At 38.5% G+C, this 18,306-nt stretch overlaps 2 protein-coding genes across 2 annotated transcripts; both read left to right on the top strand.

Annotated features, from left to right (window-relative positions):
• The first annotated feature begins 9,509 nt into the window (after positions 1-9,509).
• LOC121780948 lies at positions 9,510-13,283 on the top strand. The gene is made up of 6 exons (XM_042178609.1): positions 9,510-9,687; positions 9,777-9,846; positions 9,976-10,081; positions 11,688-11,786; positions 11,867-12,007; positions 12,071-13,283. The coding sequence occupies exons 1-6, from the start codon at positions 9,537-9,539 to the stop codon at positions 13,121-13,123; spliced, it is 1,620 nt and encodes a 539-aa protein (XP_042034543.1). The 5' UTR covers positions 9,510-9,536; the 3' UTR covers positions 13,124-13,283.
• A 3,006-nt stretch (positions 13,284-16,289) lies between these two features.
• On the top strand, positions 16,290-16,772 carry LOC121781620. The gene has a single exon (XM_042179344.1). It carries the CDS (start codon positions 16,290-16,292, stop codon positions 16,770-16,772), a length of 483 nt encoding a protein of 160 aa, XP_042035278.1.
• Positions 16,773-18,306: the final 1,534 nt, after the last annotated feature.

Here is an 18,306-nt window from a genome sequence, read left to right on the forward strand (position 1 = left end):
TGCTAATAATATAAGATGATATGATGGATTTTATACAATAGACAAAATATTTAGTATAAAATTCAATATGAAATTTAAGAAAATAAAATACTACTTGTACTATTAATTACGGTATTCAAATTAAGGATTACAATCTTATTTCATACAATTAAAATGAGATTATTGTTTAACATCTACTATAAAATTAAGAAGATAAAACTCTAGTAGACATAATTATGTAGTCTATTATAATTACTTAACAATAAAAAACAAATACTATAAAATAACGAAGAGAAGACTAAAATATATATAAAGAAATAATCTATTAATTATAAACATAGCCAAAAACATATTTACTTGACTAAAAGTAAAAAGATGGAGCTTGCGTATATACATTGTGTGTATATATGATTATATATACTCATATGAGAATTGTAAAAGTTTCCTTAAAACATCATATTATACCATTATAAGCATTTGGCCATGTATGCTATATATTTCCATTTGGCAACATAATATTGGTGGGGCATACCACATCACATTGCCATGTGGTATACCTAGACTAGGGAATTTTTTCTCCTGTAACGTGGCGTTGTTGGCTTCTCTTGACGGCCAGCCAACATTTTTTTACATATATCACGTTTCCAAAAATACACAAATTTTACTAAAGCTTCATATTTGGGATGATCCTTAATTTGTCTTCATTCTAACCTTTATTTTCTTGACACCAAAAAGTGTCTTCTTAGAAAGGATCAGTGCAACAAACAATGGAACATTAGCATTTATGCATGCATGCCCATAGGAGTTAACCATAAACACTCCATATAAGATTTATGTCTCATATATGATATGTGATAGAATCTTAAATAGAATTGGATTTTTATATAATACATTAACTTGGTATAAGACGCAATATGACGTGGTATGCCCCACCAATATTATGTTGCCAAATGGAAATACACATGTCATGTACTTCCAGCTAGAAGCATAAACAATTTGGAAATAAAAATGCACTTTCATTATTAAGGAAACTATCCCTAATGATATGCATTTTCTTTTAATGTGTATACTAAAAAAATGAATGGTATTATTATCGTATCGCACCAACAATTTACTGCTTTCTTTTATATTGATATATATACATAAATTCAATTTATTTATTTAATGGATTTTTTTATTTGATGTATGCATAATTTAAAATTTGTTAGCATTGCACACAATAGATTTATTATTTTAAATAATGATAATGTGTATGTTAAAATATTAATTAAGATATATATATATATATATATATATAATGATATGATAATGTGTTATGTTAAAATATTAATTAAGATTGCTAATAATATAAGATGATATGATGGATTTTATACAATAGACAAAATATTTAGTATAAAATTCAATATGAAATTTAAGAAATAAAATACTACTTGTACTATTAATTACGGTATTCAAATTAAGGATTACAATCTTATTTCATACAATTAAAATGAGATTATTGTTTAACATCTACTATAAAATTAAGAAGATAAAACTCTAGTAGACATAATTATGTAGTCTATTATAATTACTTAACAATAAAAAACAAATACTATAAAATAACGAAGAGAAGACTAAAATATATATAAAGAAATAATCTATTAATTATAAACATAGCCAAAAACATATTTACTTGACTAAAAGTAAAAAAGATGGAGCTTGCGTATATACATTGTGTGTATATATGATTATATATACTCATATGAGAATTGTAAAAGTTTCCTTAAACATCATATTATACCATTATAAGCATTTGGCCATGTATGCTATATATTTCCATTTGGCAACATAATATTGGTGGGGCATACCACATCACATTGCCATGTGGTATACCTAGACTAGGGAATTTTTTCTCCTGTAACGTGGCGTTGTTGGCTTCTCTTGACGGCCAGCCAACATTTTTTTTACATATATCACGTTTCCAAAAATACACAAATTTTACTAAAGCTTCATATTTGGGATGATCCTTAATTTGTCTTCATTCTAACCTTTATTTTCTTGACACCAAAAAGTGTCTTCTTAGAAAGGATCAGTGCAACAAACAATGGAACATTAGCATTTATGCATGCATGCCCATAGGAGTTAACCATAAACACTCCATATAAGATTTATGTCTCATATATGATATGTGATAGAATCTTAAATAGAATTGGATTTTTATATAATACATTAACTTGGTATAAGACGCAATATGACGTGGTATGCCCCACCAATATTATGTTGCCAAATGGAAATACACATGTCATGTACTTCCAGCTAGAAGCATAAACAATTTGGAAATAAAAATGCACTTTCATTTATTAAGGAAACTATCCCTAATGATATGCATTTTCTTTTAATGTGTATACTAAAAAAATGAATGGTATTATTATCGTATCGCACCAACAATTTACTGCTTTTCTTTTATATTGATATATATACATAAATTCAATTTATTTATTTAATGGATTTTTTATTTGATGTATGCATAATTTAAAATTTGTTAGCATTGCACACAATAGATTTATTATTTTAAATAATGATAATGTGTATGTTAAAATATTAATTAAGATATATATATATATATAATGATATGATAATGTGTTATGTTAAAATATTAATTAAGATTGCTAATAATATAAGATGATATGATGGATTTTATACAATAGACAAAATATTTAGTATAAAATTCAATATGAAATTTAAGAAAATAAAATACTACTTGTACTATTAATTACGGTATTCAAATTAAGGATTACAATCTTATTTCATACAATTAAAATGAGATTATTGTTTAACATCTACTATAAAATTAAGAAGATAAAACTCTAGTAGACATAATTATGTAGTCTATTATAATTACTTAACAATAAAAAACAAATACTATAAAATAACGAAGAGAAGACTAAAATATATATAAAGAAATAATCTATTAATTATAAACATAGCCAAAAACATATTTACTTGACTAAAAGTAAAAAAGATGGAGCTTGCGTATATACATTGTGTGTATATATGATTATATATACTCATATGAGAATGGTAAAAGTTTCCTTAAAACATCATATTATACCATTATAAGCATTTGGCCATGTATGCTATATATTTCCATTTGGCAACATAATATTGGTGGGGCATACCACATCACATTGCCATGTGGTATACCTAGACTAGGGAATTTTTTCTCCTGTAACGTGGCGTTGTTGGCTTCTCTTGACGGCCAGCCAACATTTTTTTTACATATATCACGTTTCCAAAAATACACAAATTTTACTAAAGCTTCATATTTGGGATGATCCTTAATTTGTCTTCATTCTAACCTTTATTTTCTTGACACCAAAAAGTGTCTTCTTAGAAAGGATCAGTGCAACAAACAATGGAACATTAGCATTTATGCATGCATGCCCATAGGAGTTAACCATAAACACTCCATATAAGATTTATGTCTCATATATGATATGTGATAGAATCTTAAATAGAATTGGATTTTTATATAATACATTAACTTGGTATAAGACGCATTTTTCCTTATTAATTAGTTGTAAGTTTTATGAATTAGACGTTTCTTATGCAAAATCAATTGTAACATAATTCCCATGGCTAATAAGGAAAATGGGATTATGGCGTTGATTACAATTGATGGCATATATTCATTACTGATTTGCAAATCATAAGGAAATATATATATTATTATATATATAGTTTTGATTAGCAATTCGTTGAATACCAAAATAATGAATTATATATTTTAATCAAATATATGGTAAGGATTGTGATTACCATTAAACTTGAGAATCAAGTTTTAGAGGATCCGCAATTGGGCGGACGATAGGCCGCCTCGGGCGCGCCATCGTCCGTCACTGTGGGTGTGCGGACGATACCTGATGCATTGTCCGCGCCCTATAGATCGTCTGCGGACGATAGGGCATCTTCCGCCCACTGTGGGCGACGCGGACGATGCAACACGTTTTTTTTTAATTTGAAAATTATTTTTATATAAATACCCCCTACCCCACATTCACATTTTTAACATTTCCATTCACATTTTTACTCTCAAATTACACTATAAAATAGATTACGGTGAATACCCAAGTCCGAATAGTCTGATGTTTGGGGGTGGTGCACGTTGGCCGGGTACAGACCCTGACGAATATCAGCCCTTCGACTCCAACATGCAGTACGATCCCGAATTCAGTACGGATTCGTACGGTCTGTTCGACATGGAGCCGTCACCAACCCGCCGCCGCCGCCCCCTGCCAGAAAGAAGCGAAACCGGCACCGGGCGTACAAGTTGCCACCTCCGGAAATGAATGAAGAGTACGCCCCGGGGAGGACGAACTACCAACCGGACCCTCGTCTTGGCGAGGTGTTGGGTGGATATTTCGGAGGACCCGGTATTTGCGAACAACCGAAATGAGGCGAAGCCGCCGAGCGCGTACAAGCGCCATAGGGAGCAGCTCCGCAAGCACTGGGATCAGGTGAAGAAGCAAGTCAACCTGTTCTCGGCGGAGTACGAGAAGTGCTTGAGGGAGCAGGGAAGCGGCAAGAGTTTGAGCGATGTGCGCGATAGGGCGCTGTTGTCGTACCAGTTATTGTACGGTGACTTCAAGCATTTCAACATCTGGGTGCTCTTGAAGGACAAGCAGAAGTTCCAAGGTGGGATTCTGCCATCGGCTGCGCCAAAGAGGACGAGGACCACCGAAGCCGGTGCTTACATGAGCAACGAAAGCGGCGCATATCCGGTGGACCTCAATCGGACGATGTATGAGGAGGAAGAGAGTTCCGGCACACCGGTGTCCTCCCGGCGTCCCGTTGGCGTCAAGGCTGCGAAGAACAAGGGGAAGGCGAAGACGACATCCTCCTCACAAGCCGCGGCCGCCCCCCATCGCCGATCCCGACCCCGATGTCACTTGCCTACGCGGAGTTGGCAGCGGCCACCAACCGGAGGACGTTGTTGGACACGCACAACGCCCTCATGCAGTGTCAGGACCCGACCAAAGCCGAATACCTCAAGGGGATGATCGATGAGCTGCGCCGCAAGTTGGGACATTTGTAGAGTAGTCAACTTTTTTTTCATTTCTAACTCGTGTAACTTTTTTTTAATCAATGTAGGATTTGCCGTTTTTAATTAATCGTGGTGTTTTTTAATTATTTTACATTGACATATTTGAAAACATTTAAATTAATTAACAAAACAATAGTGAAACCTATAGGGCGGCCTTTAGGGCGGCTTATAGGGCGTCCCACTGCAGGTGGAAGGGTAGGGGGATAAAATGATGATGTGGCGGTGCATAGGGCACTCTATAGGGCGTCCTATATGGCGCACCATTGCTAATGCCCTTATAGAAGAAACACTCCTATTGTTATATTAAATGGCCACTTTGATGGAAATGGCATTAATGATTTTATTATTAGAGTTTGTCATCTCTCTGCCTATAAATAAGTGTGGTGATCCCATCAAATCACACACATTACAGAGAACACATAAACGAGGGAAAAAGAGAGAAACAAATCCTTAGAATTGGAGTTCGCCACTATGCTGAAAAGAGTTCAAGGAAATCGTGTCCTCCTTCCTCAATCGCTTACGCTATGGATCGCCAAGGTATATCTCGATCCTATTATGTTTATGGTTTACGTGAAATACATGTTGTTCGAAGATCTTACTTTGTTTATATTCAATTATATATTCTTAAATATATGATGATAAATATTGTCTAACACTTGATAATAGCAACAAAACCACTTAACACTAGTACGCTGATATGGCAAGTGTTGACATAGTGGTAGAGTGGTTAAGACAAAGGACAAATGTTCGAGTCTAGTGTATTGATAAAAAAGAACCAACACCTTTATGCATTAGGTTGACATCCGAAGCTCATTTATTTATTTTCTATAAATTGTTTTTTTTGAGTGAGATATAGTGAAATATGCAAGTGATGTGTGTATTAGCCGGAATGTTTTCATTATGCCAAATAGAAAAATGAAGTAAATTGTGCATGATATATTAAAGATAAGATACATATCCAATCACATCATACTAGTATTTTGGAAAAATTCTACGATGAATGTCAACCGATTAACGTTGTGTTGACATATTATGTTGACGTCTGTTGAAACTGAATCTTGAAATTTAATGATCCATTTTTTAGTTTGTAGTTTGTTGAAAATGTGCAGTTTGTAGTAGTATAGTAGAACCCAAATATTATTAACATAAGCTCACAAAGTCACAAGGATATACTATTTGTTCATAGAGCATCAGCAATGACGGATGTCTCGCCGGATGTCGGACCGGCGTGCCGAAAGTCCGCGCGGGATGTCCGCCATTAGGCACGGATCGACGGATGCGGACGTCCGCCACGGATGTGAGGTATCCGCAGCCTTCCGCCGACGTCCGTCGGGACGTCCGCCATTGCGGTGCCCCGACCGACGTCCTGAATTTTGATTTTTTTAAAACTCTATACATACGAATTGCACTTTCTTCATCCGTATTCGTGTAGAAATTTTAATTCCGTAAATTGTTTAATTTGGTGAATTTTTGCATTTTTATTATTGTGGATGTCCGCCGGGATGTCTTTGAGGACGTCCGCCATTGTGCAGTGGGATGTCCTTATGACGTGGCAGTGCGATGGGAGGTCCTTATGACGTGGCATGATGTGTTTTTGGGAAGTCTTCCGGGACATCCGCACCATTGCGGATGCTCTTATGAAAGAATAAGGTCAATTATAAAGAAATCATAGCACTATAGTACTACTATTCTAATAAGAACGTGGCGATATAGCATGATTCATATGACATCATCAAATTGTTAATATCAAAGTAATTTGCTTATAAGAGCATCCGCAATGGGGCGGATGTCCCGGCGGACATCCTGATGGACTTTCCAAAAACACATCCAGCCACGTCATAAGGACATCCCACTGCACAATGGCGGACATCCATAATAAAAAAATCACAAATTCACCAAATTAAACAATTTACGGAAATAAAATTTCGACACGAATACGAACGGAGAAAGTGCAATGATAATTTCATTAAATAAAAAAATGAAAAAGTACAGTTCAACAAATTTTTTTTAAACAAATTACATTATAAAATATCAACGTGCACCCCTCCGCGTCTATAGCTCTTCAATTATATCGTTCTGGAATCGAATAAATGCTTGTTGTTGGCGCATGTCGGCAAATGCACGGACCCGATCTGCCTCTCCATGGGGTATCCCATACACATATTGGCGGTGGCCACGCCGTGGCTTGGACCGACAGCATGAACATCATCATTGGCCCAATTAGTAAATGCTGGACTTTCATCTTCGACAATCATGTTGTGTATGATAATACATGCGTACATGACATTAGTGATGCTGTCAATAACCAAAGCCGTGATGGACCCTTCACTGTCGTCCATCAAGCCTGGAGCACACAAAATGTCCGCTACACATCTTTGCGCGCTGCCTCCTGACGCCCCGCAAAATAAATCTTCTTTTCGTCTGATGGGCATCTGATCGTCTTCACAAAGACGAACCACATAGGGTATATCCCATCCACCAAATAGTAGTCCATATTGTGCTGGTTGCCGTTGGTGACGAAACTAACGGCCAGACCAACGCCATGCACTGCTCGTTGAAAAGGGGCGACGACAGGAGGACGTTGATGTCGTTGTTCGACCCGGCTACTCCAAAATACTCATGTCAAATCCACAGTCGGTAGTTAACTACCGCTTCAAGGACAATCGTGGGATGCTTGGCTTTGAAGCCGGTAGTGTACATCCCTTTCCAGGCGGCGGGGCAGTTCTTCCACTCCCAATGCATACAATCTATGCTGCCCAACATTACAGGAAACCCGTGCTGACTCCCGTGCATATCCATCAGAGCCTGGCAATCTTCGGGGCTAGGCTTCCGAAGATACCTATCCCCGAATATCTCTGTAACGCCCTCACAAAAATACTTCAGACATTCACGGGCAGTCGCCTCGCCGATATGGAGGTACTCATCGAACATGTCGGCCGCACCTCAGTATGCCAGCTGCCTGATTGCGGCAGTGCACTTCTGTATGGGCGTGTGACTGAGTTTACCAACCGCATCCTCCCTGAACCTAAAATACTCGTATCGACGCTCTAAAGCGCTCACGATACGCATAAATAGTGGACGATGCATCTTAAAACATCGTCGGAATACGTTCTCCCAAAACCACGGCTCCGGAGCGAAGTAGTCCTCATATAACGGACGGTGTGCAACGATGTTATCCCGGGGTACTATAGCTCGACGATGGATGGGGCGAGGTACCGCCGGCTGCTGCAAGGCCGCTTGTATCAGGCGATTTATCTCCCGGGACATATAGGCCTGCACCTCTTCATTAATTCATCGGCGTATGTCATCAGCACCCCCACCACTACCACCACCACCACTACTAGCCATTTTGGATATACTGATAGAAACGTAGAGAGAGAGAGAGAGAAACTCGTTAAAACAAGTGGTGCGAATGAAACGAATGAAATGACATTCAACGGGCCATATATATAGAGTTTTTTTTTTTAAATTAAAAAATCGGGACTTCCGTGCGGGACTTCCGTCGTGGCACCGCAATGGCGGACGTCGCCGGAAGGCCGCGGATATGCGGTGTTCGCAGCGGAAGTCCGCATCCGCCTCTCCCACGTTTAATGGCGGACGTCCCACGCGGACATCCGGCACGCCGGTCGGATGTCCGCCGGGAAATCCGCCATTGCGGATGCTCTAAGTGGCATTGGCCATTACTAGGAAGTAGGAAGTAAGTACTCTCTTGTCCATAAAAAATAGTTCTATTTGTGCATGATATGAATTTTAAAGAGAAATTAATAAAGTAAGAGAAATAAAGAGAGAAAACATGGATAAAGTATGAGAGAGAAACTTTCCATTTTAGAAATGATACTATTTTTTGGGCACATCATAAATGATAAAATGAGATTATTTTTTTTGGACGGAGAGAATATAATAAAGATTTACCTATATCTATTTGCAAGTCGATAGCTCTAGAATTTATTAAGCACTTTGAAAATGAATTTTGCAAACGAATTAAAAACCATCAATTTTGTATTTATATATTGAATTTACATTTTCATATTACTTTCTCAGTCCGTGAATAGGAGTCCCGTTTTTTCCATTTTAGTTCGTCCACGAATAGGAGTCTCGGTTCATTTTTACCATAAATGATAATAAGGTCCCACCTTCCACTAACTCATTTCACTCACGTTTCATTTAAAACTAATATATACAAGTGATATCCCTATTCTACTAATTTTTTACACGACTTTTCTTAATATTCTTAAAACCTGTGCCGTAAAAAAATGAGACTCCTAATGACGGACGAAGGGAATATTAGTTTAAAAAAATGTAAGTGAAATATGTAAAAAATAATCAAAAGTAAATGATATACTTGTCTTGGACGAATGAAAAAGGAAACTTGAGACACTTCATCGATGGAGTATTAAAATTTTAAAATATTTTAAAAGAACCACAAGGATAAATAGAGGTACTCCACCGCCCGCCCAAAAATTCAAACAGTGGAATGGCAATGGCGCAGGCTGCGAGGTTGAACCTGCGAATGCAAAAGGAATTCAAGCTCCTACTTACCGATCCACCTCCAGGCGCCTCTTTCCCCACTCTTTCCGACTACCACCACGTCGGCGGTGATTCCTCTCTCACCTCCATCGATGCGCGTAACTCTCTCTCTCTCTCTATGCTCACACAAATATACGTTTAATCGAATAACAATACCGTCTCCAGATGCTGAATTTTCATTTTGCAGTGCTTCAAGGACCCGAGGGCACCGTATACTCCAATGGTGTTTTCAAAATTAAGATCCAAATACCTGAAAGGTATATACTATTTTCAATTTATGTTATTGGCCATCGATTCATTCATTTTTGTCGGCTATATGAATTTTCAAATAGCTGTAATTTAATTAGTCTTCGGAATGGATATGCTTTGTTTCGCTATTTGTGAAGGTACCCGTTTCAGCCCCCGATTGTGACTTTTGCAACGCCGATATACCATCCTAATATAGATACTGGTGGGCGTATTTGCTTGGATATCCTAAATCTGCCGCCCAAGGTATGGTGCATATCCACCGTTTTAAATGTTGAGTAAAAATTCCATGCTCATTCCATACCAATTGGCATGATTATGTGGTATACCTTACCACTAATTTATTGACAAATGGAAGTAAAAAAGGTCCCACATGCCACATAAATTTAACTCCAATATAGTAAGGTAACGACATGGCAATTCTTTCATTTATGGAAGATTATTAGATATGGAATGACTATAGACATGATACTCCAATATCTCCCTTATAACATGAAAGTTATGTATACTAGTATGATTACTTTTTTTTTATAAAATATTACTATTATATTGAAGTATATTTTACGCCAATTCTAGGAAATTATAAGAGAGATACTGAAGTATCAAATTTATAATTTTTATATAATAAGGGAGATATTGGAGTATCATGTCTATAGTCATTCCATATCTAATAACCTTCCATAAATGAAAGAATTGCCACGTCGTTACCTTACTATATTGGAGTTAAATTTATGTGGCATGTGGGACCTTTTTTACTTCCATTTGTCAATAAATTAGTGGTGAGGTATACCACATAATCATGCCACTTGGTATGGAATGAGCATGGAATTTTTACTCTTAAAGAGTATGTTTTACAAATTAATTGATGCGTTGATCTTTTGTTGAACTTAGTTGGTGGTTATGGGATAGTTCATTCACCAATACTGCCTGATTGTTGGGCAAGTGATGCTTTATCTCTGAAGTTACAGCCTTGTGCTACTATTATTGCTGATCCATTCCATTGGGATGATTTATTTTATTGGCTGTTGGGAATGGTTAAAAGACATTTTGGGTAGACTTGGATTGTCATGGATGGTTTTTATGTTATGATCTATTCCCACCATCACAGGATGCTGCAGAAGTTCCCTGTGCTATCGTTCTTATTGGATTGATCCAAAAAGTTTGAGAGAAGTGATATCTTGTTCGTTAATATCGTTATGATAATGAACGTGTGTACAATTTAGTAGGCATGGTCCCTTATGTTCATTCTTTTGCATGCTTTTCTCTGGATGAGTTCTTATTCATTTACATTGAAAAGCAATCCTAATTTTCAAGAACCTATAAAAGGGTTGTGTCTAGTCATCTATCTTTCAGAGTTGTGTCTTCATACATTGGTTTGTAATGGTTGTATAAAACTAATTCATTTCTCTAACTCTGTATTTGGATCTACATGCACATGCACTGTTTTAGATCTCTACATTCCTAATTTTTTAATACAAAGGACTTGCACTGTGTTTATAATTCAAGTTGTTTAACTGTAGTGTAGTTTGCAGTTCCATATTGTCCATACTCCATAGGAGACTATGGAACTTGCAAACTATAGTTTAACATATTACTATATTAGCATAATCTATGATATTGGTTCCATATGTTGTCTTTGATAACATATATTTGTTCTCAAAGTTTATTGTTTCTTCCATTAAATATCTTTAGAATATATGGAAGGATTGTATGATTGTTTTTCGCAAACTGAAAATTTCATTTGCTACTTGACTAAACTCATAACTTGTGTACAGAGTTATGGCCGAGGATAGCTAATTGTTAGTAGTAATTCTGAGCTTCCATGGCTAATATCAAAATCCAATTGATGCAGGGCATGTGGCAGCCATCTCTTAACATTTCAACTGTTTTGACAAGCATCGGACTCTTACTGAGTGAACCTAATCCTGATGATGGCCTTATGCATGAAGCAGTGAGTGACTCTTGTCCTTGAGAGAAACTATTCAAACACAGATACATACTCCATCTTGATATTTGTCCAATGTCCTGCAGAGCAGAGACTACAAATATAACAGACAAGCTTTTGATCGCGATGCAAAATCCATGACTGAAAAATATGCTCAACCTGGAGTGACTGATATTGCAAGGGACGAAAATGGGGTCCAGACTCATATAAGTCAAAGCACATCACAGGTAAGTCTGATATATAGTGGGTATTTGTTCCATTTACTGTTTTTACTAACTCCACTACTGCAGACCAAAATGGAAGGATCAGTTGCACCCATATGCATTCCCGAGCACAGGAAGCTGTCACTGGAGTCTCAAGGATGCAGTAGGGACAGTGGTGTGGAGATGTCTAAATTGCCAATTCATACTTCCTCAGAGAAACATACAGGAACTGGACCGCTGAAAGAAGCTATCAAGGATTCATTCAAATACACTGGGACTTCTAGAAAATTACAAACCGGAAGATATAAACTGTCACCAAAAGTTCCAGTTGCTTCCCATAGTAGAAACGAAGAAAGTGGATTGTTGGAAATTCAAACTGCTTCAGATTCTCCAGAGTCCTCGTCTGTCCAGGCTGGGAACTTAGCATCAACGAAAGATAAAGGTCATGTAGAAAAAAGCCACGGCACGAGTGTTGGTAAAGGACTGCCGTCATTACACCTTGTTAAAACAAACCTGTGTAGGGAATCTGATGAAAAATCACAATGCACTCCCCAGGTGACTGTTTCCCATCTTGGTTTAGCCAGGCCACAAAAAGGCTTGTTGTTGTCTCATAGTAGCAGCCACGGTAAAGCCAATCCTCCTAAAGATGTTATTGCCAGAAAAGGATATTGCTCCACAAGTATGAGTCTTAAGAAAAGAGCCTTGGTTGGGGTGATGCCATCTGCAGAACCTCCGAGAGTCCCTCAAAATCATTTACTAGATGGTAAAGAGAACATGGCTCCATATCGAAGTTTGTCGCCTCAACTAAATGAGCAAGCTGCTGCATCAGCCATGAAATCAGCTTTTATACCAGTAACTGCGGCTCCTAAACTATGTAAAACAGCTGCAAAGCTTCCAGTAGAGCCTTTGAATCAACTAGGAGGCAGCAACGAGAATGTGATCATGCATCCAGCAAGTGATGTCAGGTCAGGTAAGAAGCAGCCTACTGTTGAGGTTTGTGATGGAGAGAGTGCCGTCACAATACCTGATGATGTAATCGTCTTGGATAGTGAAGATAGTGATGATGAAAATATCCCTGTGAGGTCCAAGTTGTCGCTAACCAGAAGATTCTTGTCTAGGAAGCGGAAATCGGCCTTCTGATCGCCTCTCTGCTTTTTTCGTGGCAGGAAGCTGCTCAAGTTCTTTCTTCCTCAATATTAGCATTCAGTTGCAGCAATGAGAGTTGTAAAATTGGATTCCATACTTTTGTGGAATGAAAATGGATATGAATTGCAATGGAATGCTGTATGTGTTTTGTTTTTGTCATGCTTCCTTTTTTTGTTTTTATTTTATCTTTACTGCATTTGAATGGGTAGTTGGAGTCGCGGCTCTCCCGGGATACCTTATGTGAGATCCCCGGGGAAGAGGATCAAGTTGTTGATCGTGAACAATTAGGTGCACTCTCTCCCCCTTCAACCTTTCGAGTGAAATGTAGCAAAAGAAAATGGAGGAAAATCCATGGATCGACCCCATCATTCATCCAATAAAAATTACTGCTACTAAAACACCCAAGGGTGGGTGCCTTTGCCATACTTCTGGAATCCTATTGCCTAAGGAATTTTGTTTCACACTCTTCTTTTCGTATATCTCTCCGAAGCTTTTCTCACTGAAAAAAGGGAAAAAGGAAAAGAATGGTTCATTCCAAAACTTTTCCGATATCCCAGGATATCATTGTGCAAGAAGAAGAAAGCTGTAACTACAAATTATTCGAGCATTGGATTTACATGAATTACTATATACTTACTATAACTCTTTGGTGTAATTGAATGGTTTGGTTTGAGTTGATACCTAGAGGTTATTAACAATAGTAGAATATTGATAAAGTGGAACACTGTGATTTATTCAATCAAAGTTTGACTGCATTTGACCTCGTCTAAAGGGGGTATGCAATCGAGGTGATTTTTGTCTTGTATTAGTAGAAGATCAACATCATATTATCAAATGTAGTCTTTCTAAGCATTTTCTGGATGTAGAAAATATTATGTGTGCATTGTATGTGTGTGTATGCGCACGATTGCAGCATGTGAATGTGCTTAATTTTGTTACCATTTGAAATTATATCTATTTTATATATTCCATATAAATTTAAAATATATACAATTTCAAATTGATATACTTACTATTTTTTATATCAAACATTAAATTTAAAATTAGATAATTTCAATTTCAATTTCGTATTCTTAATTCCATGGGTACCAAGTAAACCTAAGAGCATCCGCAATGGCGCCCGTCCCGGCTGACGTCCGTCATTGTGCAAAAGTGACGCGGATACGGACATCCGTTGCGGACACCGGAGTTCCGCGGCGTTCCCGGGACGTCCGTCGCGACGTCCGCCATTGCGTTGACCCTACGGACATCCCGATTATTTTATATATATATTTTTAAAAATTCTATAAATACGGCTCGTTGAATTTCATTTCATTCGCACCACTTGTATTAACAGTATCTCTCTACGTTTCTTTTATATATCCAGAATGGCTGGTAGTGGTAATGGTTTTGGTGCGGGCGGTAGCGGTGCGGGTGGTGGTAGTGGGGGGTATGATAACATTATGAGGCAAATTCATGCACGTGTGCGGGAGGCAGCGGAGAGGGAGATACAGGCGGCCTTGGCGCCGGCGGTACCTCGATTTATCCATCATCGATCTATAGTACCCCGGGACCACCTCGCTGCACACCGTCAGTTGTATGAGGATTACTTCGCTCCGGAGCCACGATTTGGGGAGAACGTGTTCCGGAGACGTTTTAGGATGCATCGTCCGTTCTTTCTGCGTATCGTTGGCACTTTAGCGCGTCGATACGGGTATTTCAGGGTGCGGGAGGGTGCGGCTGGTAAACCCGGCCACACGTCGATTCAGAAGTGCACTGCCGCAATGAGGCAGCTGGCATACGGAGGCACGACCGACATGTTCGATGAGTACCTCCACATCAGCGAGACGACTGCCCGCGATTGTCTTAAGTATTTTTGTCAGGGCGTTAGGGAGATATTCGGGGATAGGTATCTTCGGAAGCCTACCCCCGAAGATTGTCAGGCCCTGCTGGATATGCACGAGACTCAGCACGGGTTTCCGGGGATGCTAGGCAGCATAGATTGTATGCATTGGGAGTGGAAGAACTGCCTGCTGCCTGGAAAGGGTGTACACTACGGGTTTCAAGGGCAAGAATCTCACGATGATCCTTGAAGCGGTAGCTGACTACCGGCTATGGATTTGGCATGCCTATTTTGGAGTAGCCGGGTCGAACAACGATATCAACGTCCTCCAGTTGTCACCCCTTTTCAACGACCAGTGCATGGGGGTCGGTCCAGCCGTCAATTTCATCGCCAACGGCAACCAGCACAACATGTGCTATTATTTGGCTGATGGGATATACCCTATGTGGCCCGTCTTTGTGAAGACGATCAGATGTCCAACAGAAGAAAAGAAGGTATATTTTGCGGGTCGTCAGGAGGCAGCGCGCAAGGATGTGGAGCGGGCATTTGGTGTGCTCCAGAGTCGATGGGCTGCAGTGAAGGGTCCATCACGGTTGTGGTATGATGAGAGCATCGCCGATATCATGTACACATGTCTTATCATGCATAACATGATTGTCGAAGATAAAGGTCCAACACTGACGGATTGGGCCAATGATGATGCTGATGCTGCGGGTCCAAGCCACGACGTTGCCGCCGGCAATGTACGTATGGGTATACCCCATGACGAGGTCGAGCGAGTCCGTGCATTTGCCGACATGCGCCAAAAACAGGCTCATATTCGACCCCAGAACGATATAATTGAAGAAGTATGGCAGTGGATGGGTCGTCGTGGAAGAAATTTTTATTTATTGAAATGTACTTTTTTTAATTTTTTTTTGAAATGTACCTTTCTTTTTTTTATTTAATGAAAATTTTATTCCGTAATCGTTCTGTAAATTTTAATTTCATAAATTATTTAATTCCGTAAATTATTTAATTTGGTGAATTTGTGAATTTTTATTAATGTGGGAAGTCCGTCGGGATGTCCGCCACTGTGCAGTGGGAAGTCCTTACGACGTGGCAGTGCAGTGGGAAGTCCTTATGACGTGACATGAGGTGTTTTTGGGATGTCAACGGGGATGTCCGCCGGGACATCCGCACCACTGTGGATGCCCTAACAGCAATTCAATGTTAGTATTTCTGTAACGAGGAAAGGCAAGTAAACACCCAAATTATAAATCTGCCCACAATATAATCTAACCCTTTAATTTCCCCGCCAAAAAAGGAAAGAGAGAGATGAAAGGGAAGACGGCAATGATGGTAGCAACAATCGCAATGGTGGCGGCAGTCGCAATGCTCGTCTTTCTGCTCTTGGCCGAGCTCTACTGCACCCTCTTACTCCGCCGCCGCCACCGCAATAACACCTCTCCTGCTTCCACCGATCCCCGCCGTCAGGGCTCGCCCTCCTACCTCTGCGCCTTCTACGCCCAGGGCGTCATCCGCGCTCCAAGAAGCTTCCTTTTCCCAACATCATCAATTCTAAACTCAGGGAACCAACTCATCCCCAGCAGCAATCGAGAAGCAGCTTCTTCTCCGGATTCTTCAACCGCTGGCGCCGGCGCCGGGGAGCTCATATACATCTGCAATCCAATGTACAACAAGAGAGAAGATACGCCATTTGAAACCCCAGCCTCGTCACCCGATATTGAGACCGGGAGCAGCGGAGGATCGTCGCCTCCGCCGCCGATGGAGGAGGGTGCCTCAGTCTCACTTTCGTCGTTGCCTTCTTCGCCGTGGTGAACAATTCCCATTTTTAGTTATTTATTTTCTTTTGTACTTACTTTTTTTTCGCCTTTCATATTGTCATATATGTGTGCTAAAATTTCCCAAATTTTTTTTTTCGAAATCACCAAATGTACATTTTTAAATAAAGGTGTTGGACGACTTTAGAAGTGATTTAAAATATCAAAAATTTATGTTTTTGTGTGTTATGAATAATAAAAGTAGTCATAAAACTCAAATGCTAGTAGTAGTATGTAAGGATTTACTATAAATCTCAGAGTTGTAGTGGATAAAAACAGACGGCCAAAAGCAATTGGGTCAGCCAGCCTTTGTTTCACCTAGGTCATTGTTCTCGTTATCATACATGCATCAGTTTCCCTTTGTCTCATCCCCAACCATTTGGTAAATCGATTAAAATTCTACTTTATGCTACTCCTATAAATACTCCATACTACTAGTCTTGGTTATATTTTTGTACTATTACTACTTGTATTCTCTCTCTCTCTCTATATTTTTGCTTTGTTTCACAAGATAACAATACTCAGGACGGCATTTCCTCCGTTCCATAATAGTAGAGACATTTCTTTTCGTCACACGATTTAAGAAAAAATGTGTTAAGTGAGTTAGGTAAAGGAAAAATAAAGTAGGAAATGTAAACGGTAGAGAGATGAAGAAAGAATAAAATAAGAGAGAGTAAAGTAAGTGAGAAAAAATGTGTTGAATTTTACTGAAAAATGAAATGACTCCACTACTATACAATATACCAAAATCACAAAATGACTCCACTACTATGGAACGGATGGAATATAAGATTTTATACAATTTTTTTTATAACTTTTGTGTGTTAAGTGAAGAGAATTAAGTTAAAGAGAATGAATAAAATAAAGATAAATGAGTTTCTATTTTTAATAATGAATCAAGCTAAAAAAGAAAGTGAGTCATCTTCGGTAGAACGAAAAGTATAAAACAATGTCCAAAAACTCTTTTGGACGAGGTAAGTAAAGAGTTTATAGAGACCACACCATGAATTCCAACAGTGATCTTTAATACCCACAACAAAATTGGCATTATTAAATCAGTTAAATATTGTATTAAACTATACAGTATATTTTACTCTTGGTCTGGTCGTATCACTTGGATCAGTTCTGACTTACCATAAAATTGTCGAAGAACAATGTCACCCTTTGACCTCTGTTAGTGCTAACATTGACCTTCTGACCATTACGATATAATGGTAACAGGAGTGGATCCCCTGCTGTGGAAAAAATACAATAGGGGCTGTTGTGCCACCAAACGATGGCGTATTCACTCAATTTTGAAAAAATTATCTCTATCCAATTATCTTTAACTCTCGTCGCACTAACCATTCCATTGTAATAATTGTTTTAATGATTTACGCTAAACTATTATTTCACTATTAAATAACAATTTATTAAGGGTGTTCGTTTTGCAAGATTGTATCCGGGATTAAATTTGCAGTGTGTTGGTTCATGAGATTCAATCTCACAACTCAATCTTAGATGGATATGTTAGAAATAAGGAAAGATTATAT

Source organism: Salvia splendens, chromosome 20 (genome assembly GCF_004379255.2).
Source record: "Salvia splendens isolate huo1 chromosome 20, SspV2, whole genome shotgun sequence".
Lineage (NCBI taxonomy): Eukaryota > Viridiplantae > Streptophyta > Magnoliopsida > Lamiales > Lamiaceae > Salvia > Salvia splendens.

Bases quoted from the DNA above. Each gene is read 5' to 3' on its own strand.
- LOC121780948 (XM_042178609.1), top strand. From the start codon at position 9,537: ATGGCAATGGCGCAGGCTGCGAGGTTGAACCTGCGAATGCAAAAGGAA. The intron at 10,082-11,687 runs GTATGGTGCATA...CAATTGATGCAG, and splicing joins TCCTAAATCTGCCGCCCAAG to GGCATGTGGCAGCCATCTCT. The intron at 11,787-11,866 runs GTGAGTGACTCT...AATGTCCTGCAG, and splicing joins ATGGCCTTATGCATGAAGCA to AGCAGAGACTACAAATATAA.
- LOC121781620 (XM_042179344.1), top strand. From the start codon at position 16,290: ATGGTAGCAACAATCGCAATGGTGGCGGCAGTCGCAATGCTCGTCTTT.